The 26,907-nt window shown below is 34.5% G+C and overlaps 1 protein-coding gene across 4 annotated transcripts in view; it reads right to left on the reverse strand.

Moving 5' to 3' along the window:
* Window positions 1–3,380: 3,380 nt before the first annotated feature.
* LOC148627815 (uncharacterized) overlaps window positions 3,381–26,907 on the reverse strand; it is a 28,329-nt gene continuing 4,802 nt past the window's right edge. For all 4 annotated transcript variants that reach the window (XM_088579484.1, XM_088579469.1, XM_088579478.1 and 1 more), the window contains 4 exons: window positions 24,662–25,295; window positions 10,915–10,956; window positions 6,597–6,654; window positions 3,381–4,262 (listed from right to left, as the gene is read on the reverse strand). In XM_088579484.1, the coding sequence (XP_088435610.1) occupies window positions 3,439–4,262; window positions 6,597–6,654; window positions 10,915–10,956; window positions 24,662–25,294 (1,557 nt within the window). In that variant the 5' untranslated portion in view covers window position 25,295 and the 3' untranslated portion in view covers window positions 3,381–3,438. The remainder of the gene's footprint in view (window positions 4,263–6,596; window positions 6,655–10,914; window positions 10,957–24,661; window positions 25,296–26,907) is intronic.

Here is a 26,907-nt window from a genome sequence, read left to right on the forward strand (position 1 = left end):
TGAAGAAATTAAATCTGAATCGCAAGGATATTTTTTTTACACCAGCTAAGTTTTGCGCCCATCTGATAATATAAAATGCAGACTCAATAATGCTAAAATGATTTGCAGATTCTATTAAATTTTGCAGATAAAGAGCAACATAAATTTCTTTGCATGGTAAAATACAAGTTATTTCACGATATTTGTCTGTCCATTTGGCAAGTCTTTTAAAACCACCACTATATTTGTCTACTGTAAATTTATCTCTATTGCTGGCTAGCATCGGTTACAGTTGTTAGCAAATCGTGTAAAAGCGTACGGAGACCAGGATGTGCCACTTTTTCGTTTTCGGACCAGAATCCAGTAGAAAATATTTTTTGTAATTAAATAAACACTCCAAATAACAAATCTATAGTGTAATCCATACATACCGTTATGATTTCTATCTGGTCCTGTGACCAACATTACACAATGCAAATACGTAAAACATCTTATATCATGTACGTTCAGTGTCACTAAAACGTATGGTCCAGTGACCTCTAAATACACCCACAGTCCAGCAACATTTAGGACAGTTCGGCGTAATCAGTACATACAAAACACCCACTGGTGAAACATCGTAAGCAGAGGATGCTTACCCTCGGTAATTGCAATGCTCCAAGTTTTTGGTGGCGTCACAGTTACTTATTTGTTTATGATTCTGTTTTATTGACTCGGGGATGATTGTAGAAAGTTAACTTCCTTGTATTTACCAGCTTACATCAGCAGCAACTTACAAATTTTCCCTGAAGATGTACTTTCGGTGTCTATTTAAGGCAGTTTTTTTTTTTACCATAATACATGTTTTTAATTCTTTAACATTATAAAAATATGTGGATGCATGATATCTCAGCGCACTTATTACACTGGTAACAACCGAGAGATCATTATTTTTTGCAGATTAATAAGAAAAAAACCTTTACATAGAACGTCAATTATCTTGAACTCAAATATCCACAACCCCTTAAGTGCGGTGCTAGCTAAGTATCAAAGAAATACTGAAGGCCACAGGCAGTGAAATGCTGATATTCCGTAAAAATCTTAGTTTTCAAGTGAGAAAATACAGATACAATAAATTTTGAGATATCATTGAAAAGTAAAGATTCCTCAATTTTTTAGATGAAATGATAGCGGGACAATAAATAAAGGCATCTCTTTGAGGGTTTATTTTGCAGGCAGTCATATATTTAATGCCTTACATTAATAGAACATGAACCTGTGTGTTTGCAAAAGTATTACAGCAATGTAAACCTTTAGGTGATGTTGCATGAATGACCCCTTTCATTTCAGACGATATGAGTGTAGCGTTTACATGGACGTATATGAAAAAAGTATAAACTTATGGTGATTTAAGTTATTAAAAAACTGTAGTAAATGTGTTGGATAACATTATACTGAGTTTTGTATATTACGATCATTGTTAGTTAAAACAAAAGTCATATTTCAAGGAGCCTGAATCGCTCACCTAGTTAAAGTTTGTCTTTCAAGGGGAATAAATTTAATAAGGAGTCGTCCAACAATTTTGACTAAGGAAGACTTTGGTAGGACTATCATAAGGATCATTTCAGGGATTGAAAGTTTCTTTCTATCTATTATTGAAACGTAGAAAAGGGGCAATAACTCCAACATGGCTTCACATATTAAAATGAAAATTTAACCACAGATAGATCTCATCATGCTAAACACTTTTATCTTGTCAGAATTTGGCTAAACCTAATGGTTTTGAAGATATATGCGAAAAACTACTGTCTGACCCCTATGTTCTATTTTAGTAACGGCGGCCATTCTTTTCGACGGATCGAAAATCTTCACATCAGTTCTATGCAGAATACCCCAAGTACATTCATACATACAAAGTTGGGTTCCAATTGGTCAAGTAGTGTCAGAGGAGAATTTTGAAAATTTTGAACGACGGACGACGGACGCCAAGTGATGACAATGCATGCGAGATAAAAAGTAATTCGTTCCACAGCAAAATTTTACAAAATCTAAAATAGTGATTAGTTTTTATTCTATACAAATGTATTTCAAAGTTAACAACTTTTTCATACCTTCAGAGTAAAGGAGAATTTAGACTATTTTTTATGTAAAAAAGTACTTATTTTACTTACATGGAAACAAAATGTTTAAAAGCTGCGTAATTTAAAATTTCCTGTAGGTCTATTTTTCTATTTTGATTTCCATGACAACGTTTCAGATATTTTTGGTAAATAGGCGAATTCATGTTTCTAATGTACATATCTTTCAACCTTATATAGGTTTGCAAAGATCCCTCCATGGTGGGTAAGGTTTGGTTATCTTGCCTATCGACTCATATATTGCATCTATATAAACGATTTACAACAATTACTTATTGTAAATAACGAGCCACAAGATTACACCGGAAACATCAAAAGTATCACATTAGGAACAAAACATACAACAAACAGAACCACACAGTAAACACGGGAAAACGAACAGTATGAATCCAATGAAAACCAATGGGGAGCTCATGTGCCTCGGAACGATGAGCAGCTTTTACCTTTTGCAAGACACGAGTCATGCTGTTTGTTGAATAACAATCTTGCAAAAAAGGAAAGACATCTATGACATTCAGAGGTCGTTAATCCATATAAAAAATGATCGACATTATACTTGTCTATTGGGTCGTGGCATTTTCTAGAAAATCGTACGGGTGAGAGACAAAAAAATCCATACCCAGTAGCCGATGAAATGTTTTCTAAACATGGAGAGGATAGTTGAAACCAAAGTCGTCGTGTTTTTCAAAGCGTTTGTTCTTATGTCAGTTTCGAGATGAAAGTCAAGGTAAAGAGACAGCCTTCAATGCCTAATTTCAAGCCCTTTTAAGTAGAAGATATAAAGATAGTAACCAAATCTAGGGTTTTTTGCGATAAACTTCCGTCTACATAATGAAAGTTGAAATAAAAAAAAATGTTTCAACTTGCTATTATTTGTCGAAGTAATTTTCGAATGAAGCATACCTCGTAGTATGTAGGGAAAGATCAGCAAGCACAGGCGCTCAATCAATTCCCATTGGGATGACTGCTGTCCGTAGAAAGGCTAATACATCCACCATCACAATTACCATCCTCATACTAATAATGTTTTCCCTATCAATTCTTAGCCCTTACTTGCAAAAAAAAACTCTAACAACTACAAGGCATTCCGCAATGTCCCTATGACAATGTTTTGAACTTACAAAAAGATCCGACGGATGTTTACTCGTGTTACATGTATCGTAAACAAACGAAGGTTAACAGACGCCAACGAATAAAACGAAGACACGACGACAAAGAAGGCGACGACGACAGGATGTTACTATTATACGGATGCATTTTTGTGGTCGTATAAAAAAGACATGCCAGATACACAAATTATTATTGAAAGCTACAATGTATTTAACAAGATTTTTTTAGTTCATCATTCTTCATGAAATATTCTGACTATGTTATCGATATAACCAACAAGAAGTTTCCTGCTTCGCTTGTTGTAACTTATGTAATTTGGATAGTTTAAGCACCAAGACCTGGCAAATCCATCAGTTGTCACTATTTTATAATCTCGGCCATCTGGAGATACATGGTAGACAGATCTTCGGCTACATGGCACATATAAACTACCGTCTCGTAGTGAAGTTATACCAGAAATAGTAAACTGAAGATTTGAAGTGAACAGTTGTTCATCTAAACTGTCTCCTGAAAGCTTGTAACAAAACAGTTTATTAGAGGGTATGCCGTATGAATATAGCACATCACCTGAGCAGTGTAAGTTGCTTGTTAAACCATTAGTAGATAGTGAACTTGTAACTTGTCTGGTCTCAAGATCAATAACCCATATCTTCAGATTGCCTCCTACGATCAAACTATTATCATTTGTTGTGATACCCCAGCAATTTTCAGGTAATGATATTGACTGTAATTCTTTCCGTTTATTTATGTCATACATCACCACATTTCGTCGAAAAGGCAGCGTAATAGCCACAGTCGATTGAGAAACTGCCGTGACACGCCACGGCGCACCGGCCAGTCCTATTGTGTGAAGTGAGAATCCATCGACGTTGCATATCAGTAATGTTTTCATTTCATACAAACACAATACAATTCTACTATCATTTGTCATAAATCCATCACAGATACGTCCTTCTAATTTAGTGTCCGAGATAGAATTGACATTTAGTTCTGTATACTTACTACAGAAGATATCCATTCCTAGTTTGTATTTGGAAGCCACGTCTGTATCCATCTCTGAAAAAAAAAAATAGTGAATTTCCACTTATTTCGTTAATGACCAGGCCCTAAAAAAGCGGAAGAATGACTACAGTCAAGTTTTGAGTTATTGTCCGAAGTGGGACCTTCTTTTAAAACCAAGTCTGAAAACTTGGAAAGGTAAAAAAAAGAGAGCTTACACTGATATAAATAAGCAATTGCTTTCAGTTTCAATGGAAAATTGGTGGAAGCGCGTTTGAAAGAGTAATCAAGGGAACCAAGGTTATAGCGGTAATCAAAAGAATGTAATCCAGGGACAGACCACACATGGAAAACAGACATACACATCAAAGAACATAAAGTAATTAAAATCATACATACAAAGTAACAAAAGCAAATGAGCGACTCGAATTCCACTAAAAACTGGGAGCATGGACCAGGTGTACCGGTAGGGTAAGCGTCCTCTGCTTTTCTAGAAACACCCGCCGAGTTGAGTTATTGCCCAAAAACGAGGTTACAGCCCAATTTCCAATTTGTATGAATACAGTCCCACGATTCAAAAGTGTAAAATTGTATATATATAAAGAAACTCGAACAGTAGCAAGCAGCATCAGACGGTGAGACTAGAAAACACTAATACAAAATATCGATAAAATGAAACAATTCATTTCAAAAGTTTTGTGAACTTTAATTGAAGCGTTTCTTTTTTAGTTATAATTGCGCTAAGTGTGAACGACGGAGGGACGGACGGACAACAGTATGAAATAATACAACCCGTCTACAATGTAGGAAAAAGGGCACATAAAACATTAAATGTTAAAAAAAGGTTATCGTAAATTCTGTCCATGTTCTTATTGCGTGCATTGTATGATTGATAAACTGCAAATTAGCACTTTGCTCTATCCTGAGCCGAGCTTTAAAGGATTAGGGTGCCATTTTTTAAAATCGAGCGACATATAAGCACACCAATAATTCTTTATTACCTCTGCTTATTGAAATCTCTATTTTCTTTGACGGGTATATGATTTGATGCTTTTTTTTGCTTATTAAAAGATTTTCAGATATGGTATATTTGTAAATAAAAATGAAATGCCCAATAGGGTGCAACTTGATACGACAGCAATAAAACTTTTAATTTGGTTTATGATATGATATGAGACAGTACAAGATTCTTACCAGAATGTAAGTGATCAAAGAATTTTAAAACGCAAAAACAAGTTTCAAAGTTGGAGAAAATGTTTGCAAAAAGACGGGAAAATAAGTTTCTATGTCGCGATTTTTTTTAAATTTCTGACCGTATTTGGTCCCCTATTGATAGGATCATAAACGATCAAATCCTTCAACACTGTCTTTTTTTCTTAGCAACCTTGTAATACGATTTCATAGAGATCCATACACTTTAATCTAGTTTTTGCATAGAAATCAGAAATATGTTTGAAGTCCCTACCAAAAAATCTTTTGGCGTATTGCATCTTGTGGTACCATTTCACAGAGATCCTTACACTTTTACTCAAGTCATTGTCTAGACATCAGCAAAATTCTTGTTTCTGGTCCCTTATTTCTAATAGGTTCAAAACTCAACACCGAAAATCATCCATAGCCTTCCTTTAGTGGTTGCCTGAAAATCAGCAAAATACTTGTTCCTGACCCATGTTCATCCCAAATTCCAAAACAGTTCATATCAATCAAAGCCTTCCTTTTTGTGACACCTTATAGTGTAATTTCATAGAAATTTATACACTTTACTCAAGGTATTGCCCGGAAACCAAATGCCTATGGACGCCGTATGATGACGATCACAGAATCATACCATAATTATATAAGACCGCATTTTTGCAGTCGTATAACAAATTACGGAATTATTCATTAGTCATTTTGAACTTATTTGATCCTCAATTCGAATTAAAACCTGGAAGAAACCGCATTATCTCGGCGAAATGGTAAATATAGACTTTATTCCTTAGTTTCGACAATACATATCAAAATTTTAATTTATTTCTTCAGAATCTTCTGATGACCCACCGCTTCCTGCAGTGACTTGGAACTTAATTTGATAGTTTTTTAAGCGAGCGGTTACCCTATGTTATTTTATTCAATCTATCTGATAAAATATTCATAATGCTGTAAGATGTGTGTGCTTTAGCTCACTTTTGACAAGGCTATTTGCAAGCCAGCTGCATTGTGTCGCCTTAGAACAATTGTGTTATTATTGATGGAACTGTTTAATATAGAATAATGGCAGCAAGATCAATAATTTTGTAGAAAATAAAACCAATAAAGTTGCTAATTAAAAGCGACCTTAACCTTCATCAAATTGTCTTTTTAAAATCATAAGTGTATAACAGAAAAAATATTGTGAAATCATACTATTACCTGTCTCAGTACTGTACAATTTTTTCGTCAACAGCTTTCCAAAAACTCTGCAAATCATCTTAAAAAAAAGAAAAACATTTTGTGAAAGAGTATTGTTTCAGGGCTTTACTTGAAATCGATATACAGATTAGTTGCGGAAAAAAGCGTGGCGGGGCTGAACATTTTACCGGTTCGAACTAAATATTCAAGTCAGTGCAACGTCATTGTCCCCATGCTGCAACAAAATTATAAAAAAAAATGAGCCATAATTCGAAGCAAGCAACATCCTAGCGAGTTGAAGAAAAAACTTCGCAAAGTGCAGCATGATACGACCGCAGCGGTCAAACCCTACAATTGGAACAATTGTGGACTCAATATTAGTTTTTGACACACTAAAGCATAGGGAATTACAATTCATTTTAGAAACAATAACAAGTTTGGACACTTTATTGCACAAAATTTGAAGTTAAAATAAAACTTCCAAATCAGAAAAAAATGAAATGTTCCAAAACGTATCAGATCCGATTGATACAATTTTGACAGGGATATGTTAACCTAACCTTCTGCTTATACATTTTTTGAATTAAACCACTTGAAAATATCTACATGTAGTATTTCTATATTTTGCTTATCGATATCAAAACACTAGTATTTTAAGTGTCAAGTTTGAATTGTGTACTAACTTACAATCAATATCACACTAAATGTGATCGGTAAGTGTCAATGTTTATTTTCAAGTTTATTTTATATTTAACTTGGTTTTTAACAGTAAAAGGTCTTATCTAACAAAAAAAAAGAAAAAAAAGAATTAAATATCTAGAAAACAAGTCAAAGTTAATCTTACGTAACTTTAAGTGGTAACCATATGTAACTATGTAAATCCATGACAAAAGATTTATAGCATTTTTACCTGTAGCTTATTAATTAGTGTGGGGACCACCCATTGTGTTTCTGCGAAAGGACCTTTTGTTGAAATAGCAGTATTTCCTTTAATGAACCTCGCCCCGTGCAGGTCCGGGTGTTAAAAGAATAGGCCCGCAGCAGCGCTAAGCTTGTCGTAAAAGGCGACTAAATAGTGCTCAGAACCCTAGCCGGGGGCTAGGGCACTCTGCCTACAGAGCAACTGGGATGTGTGCCCCTGGTGGTGGAATGGGGCACCCCTGGCGTGTTACATGCTGAGGTTGTCGGGCTATAATACAGAAAACCTGACCGCAAATCATAGTGGTGCACCGTGTTGGGAAAGATGCCACGTTCCTCGCACGTTAAAGAACCCTAATGTGGTATTCTCTCGGGGTAGGAATTAGCAGCAGTTATGTAGCTTTTGGTCTTTGCAACAATTACAAGAAGTTTGTGAAGGGTTATATTCACATAGTTTCACCTCTAAATAAGTTACTCAAAAAAGACTTTCCTTCTGATTTGTCTTTGAGACATTTGACCAACTGTAATAGTAATAAAGGGAACCAAGGTTATAGCGGTAATCAAAAGAATGTAATCCAGGGACAAAGACCAGACATGGAAAATAGACATACACATCAAAGAACATAAAGTTACTAAAATCATACATACTGTACTAAGTAACAAAAGCAAATGAGCAACTCGGACTCGCCCAAAAACTGGGAGCATGGAAAGCTCACACAACACATTACATTTTTTTATTGTAACTATTTTTATCTATCAAAATGTGTCAAAACAGATGAGTTGGCAGTGCTATAGGCTATATCTTTTGTCAGTCAGATGCAAATGGTAATGAAGCGGTAAAATTAAAAACATTTTTTTTAATATTTGAAAGTGATTTTATAATAAAAGAAAATGGATTTGCTGTATTCAATGACGACTTTAGAAAATAATTCTGTAATGCTAAAAAATTTGACTGATTTTGAAATATTGCAAAGTGATTGTTTAATATTAGAAGTTCATTTTCTAATATCACAATTCAATTAGTAATATTAAAAAATGTGTGATATTTCATAATATTACTAATTCAGAAATTTGTAATATTCACTTTCATTTTCTAATATCACAATTCAATTAGTAATATTAAAAAATGTGTGATATTTCATATTATTAACTGATGACTTAAAATACAATGTAAATTGCCCCTTTAATACAACAGGAGCTTTTAGCAACCATAATTTATACAGGGCAATTGCCCTGTATTAATTCTGGCCCTGTATAAAAGTTAAACTTGTCCGCCATTTTGTTTGAAACAGACTATAGAATTTGTCATCAGTTAATAAAGGGATCATAAAATGGTTATTTTCATATTAATCCTGTATTATGTCCAAGTACAGTCGTATTGGGTTGAGATCACTTGTATTGGCCCGAGGCGAAGCATTTAATAACCCTATAATATTACTAATTCAGAAATTTGTAATATTCACTTTCATTTTATAATATTACAAATTCAATTTGTAATAATACAAAATGTGTGATATTTTATAATATTACTAAATCAGGAATTTTTAATATTAGAAAATTAATTTTTAATATTACAAAATGAATTTCTAATATTAAAAAAAATTTCTAATACTAAAAGAATGATTTTGTAATATCAAAAATTTATTTTCTAATATTACAAAATATTGACTTTTGTCCACTTTGGCTAGCCATACAATCTGCTGTCATTTCTAAAACACGTAAAACTGTCATGATTTCTACAATTTTGTCAACACATAAATTCCCGACAAAATGCATGCTTTGCACCCCATTAAGTTTCATAACATTCCTGCAAGTTGTGGACACGCATCAGACCAAGTTTTGCTGAAAACGCTTTGGTCCGACAGCCGTCATATTTACATTTTTGTTAAAATATAAATTCCTGACAATATTGCACATTTCCATATGGTAATATAAAAAATCCTATAAATTCGTGGCATATTATGGTATACTTTCATGAAGATCCATTCACCTATGGTCAAGTTATTATCCGAACATCATGAACGTACTTGTTTCTGGACCCTATTTTCCTACACTCTTATGAGGCTGACTTAATAGCTGATCTGATCCGAAAGAAAGAACATCATTTGGCTAGATACTTTAATCTCAGTTTCCGCTATATAGATGACGTATTATCGTTAAACAATCCTAGCTTCGGGGATTTGATACATCGCATCTACCCCAAAGAACTTGAGATAAAGAATACCACAGACACTGTGAGGTCAGCCTCATATCTTGACCTACTATTAGAGATCGACGGTAAAGGAAAACTACTGACCAAACTTTACGACAAACGTGATGACTTTTCATTCAGAATTGTCAACTTTCCTTTCATCTGTGGCAACATCCCTTCAGCACCAGCGTATGGAGTTTTCATATGACAAATCCTATATTATGTCAGAGCTTGCCGTAACTACGCAGACTTTTTGTATCCCGCTAGACTTCTTACAATTAGGCTTCTGGAACAGGGTTATGTTGCTACAAGATTGAAGTCATCACTACAGAAGTTTTATGGTCGACATCACGAACTTATGAATTGTTTCGAATTCGGTGTATCCATCTGCCCCATGAAAACTGATTTTTTCATCGTGTCATAGTTTTCCTTTCCTCTTTCGTCTATCCCGGACTTAACTTTTTATGTGGAACTCGGCGGTTGTTTCTATGAAAGCAGAGGACGCTTACCCTACCGGTGCACCTGGTCCATGCTCCCTGTTTTTAGTGGAGTCCGAGTTGTTTATTTACTTTTGTTACTTTGTATGTATTGTTTCAGTAACTTAATGTTCTTTGTGTGTGTCTGTTTTCCATGTCTGGTCTTTATCCCTGGATTACATTCATTTGATTTCCGCTAAAACCTTGGTTCCCTTGATTACTATTTCCTGCATTCCTAACCCCTTCAATTCTAGCCTTCTTTGTGTAGTATCACACCCAATGATACAATTTCGTGGAGTTTAATTGACTTTTAATTAAATTATAAATGTTCAAATATCACGTTAATGTTTGTTACTGGACCATTATTCCTTAATAGTTAAAGTGTTACTCCCAAAATCAATCAAGTTTTCATTATGTGGTATGGCACTTTGTGGAAAAATTTCATAAAGATGCATACACTTATACCCATTTCATTGTCTGGAAATCAAATTGTTTATGAACGTCGCATGATGACAACAATATGATACCATTATATAGCCGCATTTGTTTTTTCAATGTAGAAAATTGAACGGCAGGAACCATTCAAAACCGGGGGTGAAATTCGGTGCTTCGGAAGGGTGAGCAGTCCTACTTTTTGCTATTCACCCGCCGATATCTCTTTCAAATGTGCATGTTTTGTTCGGTGTTATTCTTTTTTTTTTAATAATTGTGTGATTATTCATTATAAAAATTTAAAATATGATTAAAAAATTACCTGCATTATTATTTCAGGCAACGAATCAACTTTTTCTTCGATCTAAAATATAATTATCATATATGTAAGGTACCATTGCTATGAATTAAACTAAACTACATGTAACAGCGTCAGTGCCCGGTTTTATAAAAAAAAATCTAAAAACTATGATTTTCCTCAAATCTTCAATTTCAAGTGATCTCAATTCGAGATTTTTATTAAACCCGGCCCATTCAGGTCTCATTTAATTGCGATATTTTTCAGTCGTGTGTCTTTAAATTAATTTTGGATTATTGGATTGTATAGTTAAGATGAGAAAATTTCTTCGGGAAGGTGAAAGTTTGTTCCTGGAATTTATTACCTATGGGACACTATATGCACTACTTAATATTTCTGGTAGCGTGATTCCTCAGGCAAGGCCACTGGTTTGTGTACACCTTTATTTGTACTTTAATTGGTATCATAACATGAATTGAAATTTTTTCTTTGTTCTTTTTTCCCAAATTAATATCAGAGGAAGACCACGTGCCTGTACTCTTAAGTAGAAATCATTTAGGATATTGCATGAAAGATATTTTCCTATAGGACTCAGTTGGAAAACAGACACGCAATATCTTTACCTCATTAGCATAAATATTACACATTGACAACTTCGCCTCTTACAAAAGTCCAACGTAAAACAAGTATGGAATGTGGTTAAGGGCCTAAAAGGTAACAGGGATAGCAATATTCCTACACTTTCAGTCGATAACTTTCAAGCAGTTTCCAATAAGGACAAAGCAAATATTTTGGTTAGCACATTTGTTATCGCATCTAGTGACCAAAACCTTGATCCAGAATTCAAAGTTCACAAGAACAATTTTGAAGCTTCGTATTCAATTCATAAAGATAACTGTCATGCTAACAATCAATCAAAATACAATCTACCTTTTACAACAGAGGAGATGTGTAAAACAATTAGAAATAAAAAAGCGTCAACACCATGTGACGACAGAATATCATATGAAATGTTTAAACATACGCCCGAAAATACGCTAAAATTGCTTTTAGATTTGAAAAAATAAAATTTGGAAAAGTGGCAAGTTACCACATTCATGGAAGTAAGCCAACATTATTCCTATTCCTAAGCCTAACAAAAATAAATCTGATCCAAAATCATACCGTCCTATTTCTTTAACTTCTAATCTTTGTAAACTTATGGAAGGTATGGTTAATGAAAGACTCAAATTTCTTCTCGAAGAGAAAAATATAATTAGAGATACGCAAAGCGGCTTTAGACAGGGTCGGTCTACTCTTGACAATTTGTAAACGCTTGAGGGTGATATCAAAAAGGCTAAAGTTAAAAAACAACATCTTTTAGCAGTTTTCCTAGACATTGAAAAAGCATTTGACCTAGTTTGGAAACCAGGATTGTTATATAAATGCAAATCATATGGCATCAATGGGCATATGTTTAACTTCATAGCTGATTTTCTCCAAGATAGAAAAAAATTAAAGTAAAAGTTAATCAAGAAGAATCAGATCAATTCGAGTTAGATAATGGTATTCCTCAAGGTAGCGTTATAAGCCCTACACTTTTTAATATCATGATAGATGACTTGGTTTCCCAATCTCAAAACGCCACTTTATCATAATGTGCAGACGACAGTGCCATGTGGTTAAGGGGTTATGATCTTAAAGCTCTTACTTGGAAAATGCAGCTAACCCTTAACAGCATTATCAAGTGGTAAAAAAATGGGGCTATAAAATATCCCAAAGCAAAACAGTAGGGATTATTTTTGGCGATAAAAGAGAGACCTCTGTCAGCTTATTTATAGACAATAAACCAATCTCATTTCAAACACATGTAAAATTTTTAGGTCTCTTTTTTGACAAACGTCTTACATGGAATAAGCATGTGCAATATTTAGAAGAAAGATCAAAACCAATTTTGAACTTACTGACATGTTAAAGCAAATAATTTTGGCATGGGAACAGAGGTCTTACTATTATTTTACCGGTCTCTATTAAGGTCAATTTTAGACTACGGGTATCAAGCATTTAATTCTGCTCTTCCCAATGTAAAAAAAAAAACTAGACCGCGTTTAATGTAGGGGACTTAAAATTGTTCTAGGGGCAATCAGATCAACACCTTTAGAAAAAGTTCTAGCAGAAGCAGGTAAACTCCCTTTACAGCTCAGAAGAGATCAACTGAGTCTTAAATATTATGCTAAATGGAAACAAAATCCAGCCAATAAGTTAACCGAACAATGCTCGGAATATACTAAAAGATATTCACATAAGTGGAAAAAAATGACTGCTCATATGGTTTTAGAGTACGTTAATTTCTCTCAGAGAATGATTTAGACACAATAGATATCGTTCAAAACAAACAACCAAAACATGCCCCCTGGATAATTGGTACGGCTAACACATCCGAGTGTATTGAAAAACAGGTGGACAAAAAAGATAATCCGCATTTGATTAAATCAGCTGTTATGCAAATTATAGATGAAAAACTTTTTTAATAATATATACAGATGGCTCCAAGGATCCTGCTTCTGTAAAACACCAAATGCATTCTTTATCCCTGGTAAAAGAGTATCATTATCTACTCGATTGATAACATTTCCGTTTATTCAACAGAAATGACTGCAATATCGATCGCGTTAAATTGGATAATTGATCAAAATTATCAAGACAAAAACATTGTCATCCTTACGGATTCTTTTAGTTCTCTTCAATCTATTAAAAATAATAAATCTAGCAGACAAGACTTGTTAAATTCTATTCAACTATACGCAAAATTTCTAAAACAGAAAAATATAAGTGTAATTATAGAATGGATTCCGGCACATGTCGGTATTCCGGGTAATAAAATAAGCGACAGATTGGTAAAACAAGCTCTACCAAACCCTACTATTGGCGTTAAAATTGGGTTAAGTTCAAAAGAATTTAATTCTATTATTTCCAAGATATATCGCCTTTATGCCAAAATGTGGGGTTTCATCGGACATTAAGGACGTCCTTATAGATTGTTTAGAACACCATCAAGCATGTTTGGAACTTAAAGAAAATATCCACAAATTGGGTCTCCACACTCTTTCGGAACTAAACCTTCTTAACCCACGAAAATCAGTTCAGTCACAAGTCTGGTCAGCATTAGCGCAATTTATTTCAGTCATTGGTTATCATAATAAAATATAGCATACTTTTGTTTAAATTACGGTAATTGCCTTAAATAACTTACAGCCCTATATACATATATGTTCTTATTTCAAGTTGGATAATCCACACCCTATATATCAAGTTTAGTTGCACTGATATCAGCCGAGCAGTTTCAGGTGGTCGTGCGACACATTTATAAATATGTAGGGTCAATATCTAACGTAATAAAACTATAACCAACATATTCATACAGTACCATTTATCTTAAATAATATCATCTTTCATTTTTCAATTAAAAAAAACCAAAATAATATATAATTGAATTAAAATAAAATTAATCACCTGATATGGGGTTCTACAATGCAATATATTTATACACATAGTCTCTCATTTTATTTATTTATTTTTTACTATTATTATTTGTTATTATTTTTTTTTTTAACTTTTGTTAATCATGTACACATATGCTTATGAAACATATATAATTATTAAATTTGCACTTCACCTTTGGATATTCACCAAGCCACACCCATTTGACTCTAAAACGAATACACTATTTGGCAAACTAAATCATACAGGTCTTCCGCCTTCTGGGTCCGACTAGTTGTCCTTTACCCTTTTCCATCCAACTTGGCATTTTTCTCCTTTACATGGTACATTTTCAAATTTCATTTTTACTATTTTATTTCTAACATTCAGCTATTCATAATTTACTAGTATATTACCCTTTTCCCTTTTTTTGAACTTATTATTTCTTTTTTTTTTGGTTAAAAATACAATTTAAATAAATAGCAAAATTATTTAAAGCCAACCAAATTGGGCCGTCCGTGCGAGACCTGACAGGTAGTCAAGGACGTTAAAAACCCCCTTAGTTCGTTATCCAAATAGATTTCTCGCCCTGTGGGCTCTAAGTCTACTTGAATATCTCGTAAGGTAGTGCTATAAATATAAATAGGAGGCTAATTGGTCAACATTGGTTGACGGTTACAACTGATAATATCATGATATATCAAATATATTATTCATATCGTAATACTAATACGGAGTAGGCATAGGCATTGACTATATCAGCGAGCACCGTGAGCTTTACTATACTTTTACCGTCTGTGCGAGACTCGTGAGAATAGCAAATAAAATAATGGGGGAAATTTTTTTTTCAATGAATGAGTTAAAAAAAAAAGTTTTTTCCAAAAATTTGAACGTAATTTCATAAAAGATCCCAGCCCCCAGCCCCCTTTTCCTCTAGCTTTCTAAATGATTGATGACTTTGTAGGAGACTTTTCAATTTTTAACCCTTAAGTGCATCTCCAGCAACATCATTTTCTGTTTTAGCTGGTCAGATTTATTTGTATAGATACCGGAAATATAGTTCTCCACGACGGTGGGAATATTTTATTTATCATGTGTCGTAAACAAAATTCAGACGCAACTGGCAGCTGTAAATTCCAAAAAAGATAACGATTACCTTTCCTATCTTAGAAAATCTATGCTTCGATTTGGATAATACAATCGGAGTTATATTCTTTTTCCGAGGCGGGTTAGGTCCTTGGCAACAGCAACAGCGAAACAGCGGAGACACACGTACATGTATGTACATCCACGTTCTTTGCGAACTTTTTAAAAGCACATCATATTTACTTCTTTTTATAAGTAAAAAAAAAAATAGAAAAAAAGACTCGATCAACATTAGAAAAGATGAAGTAATTTTTATTGAAGCGTAATCTTAACCTATATATTTTTATTTGTTTGATTTAAGGAAACGATGAATTTTCTCCGTAAGGACAGTCGCTTTTGTTACTTCCGGGACATGACTTCTTTTCGTTAGTATATTGGGAAACCTTAAGGAAAATTAGATAGTACATGTAATAACCGTAGAGCTCAAACCGCTTCTCGATGCTTGCTATTATTTATTATCTACCTGGACATACGAAATAATTTATGAAACTAACAACAAATATGTTTTACAGAAAACCAACCTCAAACCAGACCAGATAAAATTTACAGGGTCCCTTTTCATTTTGACTAGCAGCGTACGATGTACTGCCAACATATTGAGGTCACGTAAGGTAAAGAACGATCACTGTATAAATACAAGGGCGCTTACAGGTTTTAAAATTATCTTGATGCTGCAGTTACTGCCGTTGCTCTGGTTTCTTTTACTACACCCGTCCTTATTCTATGGTGGTGGCTGCAGTGATACATCGGTTTGCTTACGTGAAAACCCACCGTGAGCCCAATGAAAATTATCGATTAGTTCATTAGGTCAATAATTATCAATAATATCATGCATGCAAGTTTTCTTTTATAATCATAAACATGTAAATAAATAGAATATACAAATTTTGTAGCTTATTTTAAGGATTTACAAGAACTGCGCGGGATTCACATCCTTCTATGATCTGACAAATTTGGTAACACTATGGGCCAAAGGATGTACGAAGACGGTAAACAGAGGAATCAATAGTTATGCTCCGACAGCAAATTAGATATTTTATTAATTAAGTAACAATGTTATAAATGCAAAATAAATTTACTGACCAGTCACAAAGTAAACACTAAAAAGTACGTTCAGAGTCAAAACATATAAATCCTGTACGACTTTTTTGTTCTCACTTGAACACATGCTTAACTACTTTAAAGGTTTTTTAACGTTCTTGACTACTCATACTAGTGTCGCACGGACGGTTCAAACTATCCAGTTATATATGTATGTAGCCTCGTCAGTTTATTGGCGGGATCAAACAGTCCCGTTTTCAAATAAGCAACGACGGTTTTGAATACCTTGACTGGTAAATAGGAAGTTATACATTCCAAAAATGTATCTTCATTACAAATTTCTACTTTTATGTCATTTATTTCGCATAGATGTATCAGCCACGAGTTATAATGCATATAGGAATATTGCAAATTACTGGTGATCACTTGTGAATCTTCATTATACTACTCGCACAAATACGCACTCATGCCATTTACTAAGACAGCCATGCCTATACTATACAAACAAATGTATTCGGAATGACGCACTCAATAAAAATCCTGGGATACCTCTCACCAGTAACTTTAGACTAAACTCGCCGGTAGCATCAAAGCATGAACGCCCAATTCTCTGTAAAAAATTCACTATCATTTGCACTGGATTAGCATACCGCGATGGCGGCAAAGTATTGACTAAAGTTTTATTGTGCCTTGTGACTCCTATTTGGGCGTATGTTTTTGGTACACCGTCGTTACGAGTTCTTAGCCGATGGACCACATAAAAGTGAATATTTTGGTCATTCAGTTCTAGTTTTTCTGTCATAAATGTTGCATGAGGATATTACGTTGTCACGCATTGATCAAGTTTGCATGTCCAATAGTAAAACGGCTTTTCTTACATTACCTTACAGTATATTCTCTTAGTAAATGAGCATTGCATGTCTAGATGCGTTCTGTTGTCTGATTCAAGTTGACGGATTCTGCTGTCATTTTCGCTTGAACATTGCATGAACTTAATGTGTGTATGATGTATGTATCTTAATATCCATATGCATTGTGTGCGTGTCAAACTATGTACTTGCATATCTAAACGTAAGCATGACTGTGTATTTGTATAATTTTATGTTGTTTTGTTAATATTGAGTTGGTATAAAACCTCTACAGAGCTTCATGTAATGTGTACCCTACTATAAACAAAATGTCCGATATGTTCCGTTCCCCTGGTCATTATATTGTAATGACTGTAGATTTAGATACATTGGATTATATGGTGTATTGTATAGTACAAACGTTAACGTGTTGCCATGCTGAGGAGTCCTATCGTATAAAAGACCATTTGCTCGACCAGTAGCATTTGCTATCGGGGTTGCTATAGAGGCTGCAGTAGTCCTATAACATAAGACTTCGTAGTTGCGCGACGTTGTACAATTAAATATTGTTATGGAAAGGTTGAAAACATAACTTACTATGTAAATTGAATTAATAAATTGGTTAAATCATCAAATCTTCTATCCGAAGCGGCGACAATGGCAGCCTCCACAAATGTTTGGAATAGTATGAAAATTTGAAATGTGCAAGTTCAGTCAATGTCAGAATATTATGTGAAACGAATTTAGAGGTTGAAATGCGATGTTCTGTTCCTGATGGATGCAATTTAATTTTGAGAGTTTTATATAAACAACAGCAAGCTTCAGCAACAATATTTTACACTCCATGTTACACTAAATTACACTCCTTGTTCAGACCTAAAAGTTCACGGTACTCTGGAAGCTTTTTCATTACAATTGACATGCACTGGTTTTTTGATAAATTAAACTATCTGTCCATTTTAGGAATAACGAGCGAGGCAATCCTTATCCACAGTTTCAATTCAATATTTGTGCATGTATTCGTATTTCAAACTGAATAATATAAAACCTGTTTTAACACTGTACAACTACTCTGATCATAATCTGTAAACTCATTTGTTTTACTTTTATTGGCACATTACATGTCCTGAGACAAGAACTTTTCGAAATTAATATTGCATCTTTCGCTACAGCTACAAAACTTAGAGCAGATGCTGCAACAGGAACACACAGGTTATTTACAACATTGACTATCACAACCATCGCATGACTGTTGTTCTTGACTCTCAATTTCTCCTACTGTTCGGAGGTCTACGATACGACACCGAACGCATCTTTCAACAGCCACATCTTTTGGGTCCCGACGGTCTTTAATGATATTGGCAATATCTTTATTAGTTGACTTTATATACAGAGTAAAAATATCATATAAAATCAAACTATAGCCTACACGACCGTCTCTAGCACATCTCCCAGCTTCTTGCCAATAGGAAAGAACATATTTTGGACATTCAAAATGAACGACTGGATCGATTTCTCGTATGTCTATACCCATTCCGAGTGCAAGTTGTTATAACGCAGCGAATGGTACTGTTGCTTCCTTTGAATATGGACAATATTCGATCTTTTGAATCTTGGTGCGTAGTTTGGTGATACATTTCGAGCAAAAGATAACTTTTTATTTCATCCTTATAAGCTCGAACACCTAAAGAATCTTTGAAACATAGTAATATTTCATATACCCTGTCAATACCCTACAATAAACTATTTTTTTTCAATATGCTTAATTTATTCTTAAATGCTCAATAAGTCAACTCATGGATGTTTCAATGTCAGTGGCATCGTTTTTTTCGTAGCTCGATAAAAATATTAGGCCTGTCAGGGTATTTGAAAACGACTCTGTGTCTTCATCATCGAGCTGCAGATGATACATAATGTCATTGTTTTACTTTTTCGTTAGAGGTGCTGTAAGTGCCATGACAGGGACTGAAAATATGCTTATCAATTCATTATTCATCTGTAATCCTTTCTAAAATCCTCTCCCCAGTCCAAAATGCAATGTGCCTCGTCAATTACTATAAGACGAGTTTTTGACTGCCATACATTCCCCACGATTTTTTTTCCACTGTGGCTTCATAATTGAATCAGGTGAAAAGAATACAATTTGGAAGTTTCCGTGAGTAATTTCTGGAAAGGGATAATTCAGTTTTTGTGAAATGGAGATAAAGGACGAAGTAGTAAAGAATAATGAAAATTCGATTCACATCTTTCTTACGCAGAAAGGAAGATGAGGGACTGTCTAGGTCTACTATACGTAAAAGAGAAAGAAGGAGGATATCAACTAGAAAAATAAAAAAAAGGTGTCGATCCAGATTTACAAAAAAATCCTTGTATTATCATTTGCTAATTTAGTTTTGTACAAAATACATGTACAACAATTGTGACTACAAAAAGGGGGTTCAATCACCGAACCTCTTCAGAATCCAGACTGGGTTCACGATGTGCTGGGACAATATTGGCAAAAAAGTATCATTAGGGCATCCCTGTGTTGATTCCACAAGCAAAAACATACATATGACACTAAGATATATGGCTATAAACCGTATACCATCCACTCAATTGGATTGGCAGTTTGACGAAGCACTTACTAAAGTGTAGGCTTGTCCCATGATAAATTTTTGCCTGACCAAGAAAATTTAAAAAAATTTAAAATGAGAATATCAGTGATTGTGGGCAGAATCATTGCCAGACCTCTCCAATGGTTTCGTGAAAACTTCAGCGATATTGTGATTCCTCATATTGTAATTACAGATACTGCACAATCAAGGAACCGAAGTGTACTAATGAATTAGGAGTGTTCAATGTAGACCCTTTTTTCAACTCAGGGTGCAATATCTATGTATGAAACCCTTAAAAATAAGTACATTCAGTACACGCCAAACCTTATACTACTCTTGTATATGGTGATGGATTGAGCTGTGAGCGATAACGATGCTCATAAAGCTAGGGCAAATGGTTTAAATCCCTGGGAAAGAATTGTCAACCTTCTGTACAAGAATTCCACCAGTGAATCTTGTTATTGTAGGACTTTTATTACATATTCTTTAAGGGTTCTAGTGCTACAGACAGAGCAACGCTGTCACATTTGAAAAACCTCTTTAATTTTCGGCATGATAATTTCGATATTTCGGACAATTTCACACATGCATGGGAACTTATGTGTGTCGCTACAGGTTTTGTCTGCCTAGTGGTTATGAAATATTTGGAAATGCAAGACAAAAATTTGTAGTGAGGAAAGGCATTTAAGTGTCTCGTGATCGTTAAATACGGACTTGGGTCTTTTATTGACACATTTTTTTTAGATTGTCAAAACAATTCCATACCAAAGATCGAATGGTACGTATCTAATCTGAAAAGGACTCGATTTCTGGTTCTTGGTCCTTTTCTCTCTCTATCTTTGATCTGGCATCCATTATGGTTTTGAAATTATGTTTCGAATTGAGGGGATATGGTTCTCTCAATTTAAGACCATGAGAAACTACCTAACGTAGGAGTTCATTCTCGACGATATTCAAATCACCAGTGATGACATGACCAGAAGGACTGTAATTAACTAGAGAATAAACACAGCCACACGACCGAGGGGACTTAAAGTATTCCTCAATGTTTAGATTCTGCATTGTCTTTTTTTGGTTGAAAATTTTACTACTTATTGCCTTAGTGTAGTTGTAAGAGACAATAGGAACAGGTTAATTTTTGAAATATGGCGGAATTTTGAAAACTACCTCTTTACGATAAAGAATATTGCTGATGTTAATAGCATCTATTCCTTTGTTCGAAAATGGAATATGGATAACTTTCCCATTCTCATCGAGAAGAGGCTCAGATTTAACAGGTTTAAAAAGACGGAATGTGGTCACGTCAGATGTAATGTCGAAAAAGGGACGACACCAACGTCGTCGAGTGCGAAATCTTTAAGATCTTTCAGAAGGGTGACTGTTAGTGGAAAAGAGATTTGTTCTAATGTAATGAATACCTAAAGGTTGTTGTAAACTAGATAAAAGGTTATTATTTCTGTCTGAAAGTGAATATGCTTTAATAGGATCGGGTGCATCTTTTTTCCCTAGGTTTCCGTCGTCCAAGGTAGGCGAAGGCCCGAAACCCCATAGATACACATCTCCGTTCTCTCCATCTGTCGATGTGTTGATCTTTTTACCGTCTTAACATATCTTACAGGTTTTATCACAAGATGTGAATAGTCATTAGTCTGTACTTGTGCGTTTTTTCCATCGATAACGGTCCACAATAAATCTGAAGTTAGATTTAATAAACTGTTATCACATCGCGCGGGAATGATTTTTGCCTGAATAAAAATATTATAGAAAAGTTTCATTCCAAAATACGGGCGGTTTTATGATGAAATCTAAAAAAAAAATGGAGAGAAGGCTTGACCCTCAGCTAGATTTCGGTTTATCACAATAAACAAGATTTCAATCGATGTTTTATGAATATCTAAGGTATTATAGCCAGTGTACGTATACTGTCAATAAAAAATAATGTTATGACAGTCTTTACAATTTTATTATTATAAGTTACAAATACGCGTTAGGCCGTATGAGAAATATATAAAAGGTTACTACCTTTCGACGCATCGCTGGTCCACCATCTTGTGTTATCGGAACCAGATAAAATTCAAAGACTGACGTCTTCGAAATCGCTAATCGTCAAATATTCTCTGTCACTGATTTTGGCTTACTTTCAATATCCGAAATGGCACGAATGCGATATGCTCTAAAATCGGGTGACTTCCGCTAAAATCTTGGTTCCCTTGATACGATTGCGTACTCTTTCGTAACCGTGATGACCCGAACGTTTTCAATTACCCGAAACCTAAGTAAACAACTGACAGTGGCTGTATATAAATATCAGGATCCTGATAATATATATGACCTATATACAGTCAATTGTAACGAGCCCCTGTGTTTGAATCGGCAACTGGATAATATTACATAAATTCAATGTTAACCGATCATTTCATCTTTTAATGTAAACTTCCTATTCTCATACAAGCAAAATAACACACAAAGAGATGTGTATGATATCTTTTTAAAGAAGTACGTTGCAGCGATTTTTGTGTCGCTAATGATATTGACAAGAGAATCAGATCATGAACCAAATTAAACAACTGGCACCCGCTAATGAATATGCATATGACCTATAAAGTCTTGTAACGAGCCCCGTGCCTGAATCGGAAACTGGGTAACGTTCAATGCTAACCGATCATTTCATGTAAACTTCCCATTCTCAAACAAGCAAGGAACACACGTAGAACACACGTGTATAATAGTAAGGAGGTACATTTTTATTTCGTATGAATTTAGAAACTACGACGCTATGGGGGTAAACACGGCACAGATCTACAGCATAACGCGGAGTATTAATATACAATTATGCAAATCATATGCGAATATAAAGAACTGAAATTACGAGTGCAAGAAGTCGCTAACAATATTAGCGACTTAAAAAGCCTTAATCGCGCTTATTCAGGACAGTCTCCCCTATCAACTGTTGACCTCAGCTGACCGCAATTCAAATTGAAGAATCGTTTTCAGATATATATTTTCCCGTTGTGTATATAGCTATTGTCCTTCAATGGGCCTCCCCTCGAGTGAAAATGTAACTTTATGTTTGGTAAATTCGGCCACTTGGACAACGGCCGCCATACAATAAACATCTATTTTAATAAAGTTATATTGTTTTAACTTGGTTTTCATTCCAGGTAAGTAGTAAATTTTTATATTACAATTTGAATGTTTAATAGGCTAATATGTGAAACTTATATTTCTTAGTATAAATTACATTTTGATACTTATTTTTAAGTGTTTTAACTTGCATTTAATTAGCGCAAGTTATCTGAATAGAACATCTTTATTAGCACATGACAGTTAGTTGTTATTTGTGTTTGTGTGTATATATTTTAACATTTACTAATGTGTATTTAGTTCTATAATAATCTATTGAATCATTGTTTCAATTACTTACTTTGCAATACTTAATATGGTTCATGCGCATTCATTGGCAACAAGTTAAAGCTTTGGTTACAAGATATATTGTAGGAGTTATCTCCACTTGAAACTTTATTTTGTAAACAGCGGCAAAGTTACATTTCATTTATAGCCATAAATTCAACCGTAAATAGGCATTTAAAAGTAAAAATAAGCAAATAAGCTGTACTTATGTAATACATTTTAGCAGCTAAATACCAGCATAGTTTATTAAGCATAACTTGAATTTCAATTATGCTGCTCACTTTGCATTTCATTTACTGACTTTTTCCTTAGATTACAGCGCGTTGTATATATGTTTTTGTAGTTATTATGTCATTTTAGTGAAAGTTTCAATTTAATCTTTATCTAGAAATGTCAATCATTATTGTTTACATTTTGGTTTCTATGGCAACCATGTAGTTACACTTAGTAAAAGAAGCCCCAATGTTTTTTATAATTCACAATATTTATTTGGCACTGTCTAATAACATTATATGAGCTAATTTCCCCCACTTTATCAAAATATGAGCTAAATTTCCCACTTTATCAAAAGATGAGTTAAATTCCCCAGTGTTTAACTTATGCATAAATGTTAGCTGTTAACCTATTATAAGGCATTATTATATTGTTTTGATTCACTTTATACCGGCCACTTGGACAACGGCCGCCATACAATAAACATCTACTTTAATAAAGTTATATTGTTTTAACTTGGTTTTCATTCCAACCTATTACATCACACCATAAAAACAGAACATCACGTGATCTACTACTTAACGCAAGATCACACAATGCTTGTTTTGCATTTTTTATGCACAAGGAGACGATACATGTGTGGTAAAATTTATACTTCAGCTGATACATTTTTGTACAATAATTTGTTAAGTCAATTTTTGGCAAGTTTTTAGACTGAATGGAATTGAGTCAAGGCACGTTACAATTAAAAAAAAATACACCATATTTGAATAAATAGTAATGGACAAACTTGCTCCATAGATGCGGTAATTTTGGTGTGACTTTTATGTTATTATGAAATATCATAATTCAGTTGTCTTAAGGAATGTTTAAACCGAAACATAAATATTTTTGTACAACGATATCTTCATGATTGATAGAGTAAATTTTACTTTTTCCGCATTTATTAATTTATACACGGACCTGTATCTAACTGACATTTTATTTCATATGCCTAGTTAGAATGTCATTGACTAGCCAGATTTTTAACATAAATTTTCAGCATATTCACCTTACCTCTTGCAACTTTTGGCACACATCCATAAGTTCAATTTTGTATTTTTCACACAGCCCAGGATCAAAAGACCTTTTCTGAATCCTAACCAGGTCATCTTCTTTGTCTTTGTCAAGTTGTGTTACTTTCTCCACAATTTTGGGCCACAATGTATCAAATTCATCATGTTCTATACAACCATCGGTATTATGGCTTACATTATTTTTTACTTCTCTCAGAAATGTGATGATCTTTATCTCATTTGACTGAAGGCAGCATTCTACAAGTAATAGTGATGTCAAGGTAACATCGAGGTCTTCAAGTTTCACAGGCTTGGCAGTGAATTTACAAAAACAGAGACGTCCACATTTTTGTCTTGCAGAAGCAGTGTACATTAGATTCCACTGATTATACACAATAGGAGAGTTCGAGCCATTTGGACAATTAATACTGTCCGTGCAACACACTCTTGTTGTTTTAAACCTCAGATGGAACAGGGTGTGTAACACATGTTGTTCGTTCAGGAATATCTGTAAAGTGGAATAGCCAAGTCCTTTAAAGTGGTTCTCAAGTCGCTCTCTTAGCATTGGTGCAACTACCTCTACAATTACGGATAATACTCTGAAATACCGTATTCTGTCGTTTGCCTTGTCCATTCTGAAAATAGTAAACAAAAATATTATGACGGAAGGAGTATATATCTTTTTCTATGATGGTGTACAATATTTTATTCATGAAAAAAAAAGAATAAATTCTTCGTCTGTCTATAAAATTTCAGCCCATGTAAAATATTGATCCACACCGAAGGACGTACATACCAATCATATATGTTACAAATTTCGTGTTTCAACGAGTGACCTCTCACCAAATGTATATCAAGACCTTCATCAAAACATTAATTACATACAAGAAGTACTCAAAATAAAAAAATATCGAAATAGGAAGCAAATTTCATCACCACGAGGTTCTATCACGTGCAATACAAGCAAGAAAGCCTCGGTGTTTTTTGTATTTTGAAATATGTAATGCTGTAAATTTTGATAAATATAGCCTGGCCTATATATCCTAGCTCGCCGAGTGGTCTTGGGCGCTGGAAATTGTGCTGGCGGTGTTGCCATAGATGTCACAGCGGTACGCGTTCGAGTCCCGCGGAGGGAACGACCAAAAAATTGCTTCGCAATTTGACAGTTCTAACATCGTTGGGAATTTTTCAGACCCTTCTATAAGTTTACGTTATCTTCCCTGTATCAATTTGATCCGATGGAGCAGTGTAGAGAGTAGAGTCGTCACATTCTGAGACGCATATATATATATATATATATATATATATATATATATATATATATATATATATATATATTAACATGAAATGATGTATATGTTTCAAAGTCACCAGAGAGCATATCACATACATGATTGATTTTGATTGTTGGGGTTTAACGTCCGAGCAGCAATGTTTCAGCTATATTCAGGCGATGAACATGAAATGAATGATAAAATGAACATGAATGATGATGAAATGAAACAAGGGATGGGACACAATGACAATAGGGTCGACAAATTTTGGTTGCCACTAGAAAAGGGGGGGTGGGTGGGTAGGGTCGGGAAATTAAGCCTCCTGTGGCGGAGCGCAAACGTTCCTACTCCTATCGAATACCACGGCAGGATTCTTTAACGTGCGAGGAACGTAGCATCTTTCCCAACACGCTGCACCACTATGATTTGCGGTCAGGTTTTCCGCATTATAGCCTGACAACCCCAGCGTGTAACACGCCAGAGGTACCCCATTCCACCACCTGGGGCACACATCCCAGTTGCTCTGTGGGCAGAGCGCCTAGCCCCCGGCTAGGTTTCTGAGCACTGTTTAGTAGCATTTACGACAAGCTTAGCGTTGCTGCAGGCCTATTCTTTTGACACCCGGACCTGCACTGGGCCATATAACATACATGTTGATATGATCACTAGTGTGCTGACGACTGAAACTTCTTTTGAACAGTTTTTAATGTTCTCGGTACGGGTGGCCATTTTCAAGTTGGATAATCATTTCCTAAATAAATTTTATCAATGTTTTATTGCTACCTCTAACCAACTTAAAAAAAAATAAAGTATCAGTTATTATTGTGATGTTAGTGTATAGTATGATTATTCATATCATTCAGTCAAACTCTTGGCGATCGCATACATGTAAGATGAGGCTATGAGATGAACCTTATCTTATAGTTAGCAATGGTTAGCACTTTAGCAAAAGAGGACATGGACATTTCACTTG

This window comes from Perna viridis, chromosome 1 (genome assembly GCF_037379345.1).
Source record: "Perna viridis isolate PV_CMFRI_1.1 ecotype Kerala chromosome 1, ASM3737934v1, whole genome shotgun sequence".
Classification (NCBI taxonomy): domain Eukaryota; kingdom Metazoa; phylum Mollusca; class Bivalvia; order Mytilida; family Mytilidae; genus Perna; species Perna viridis.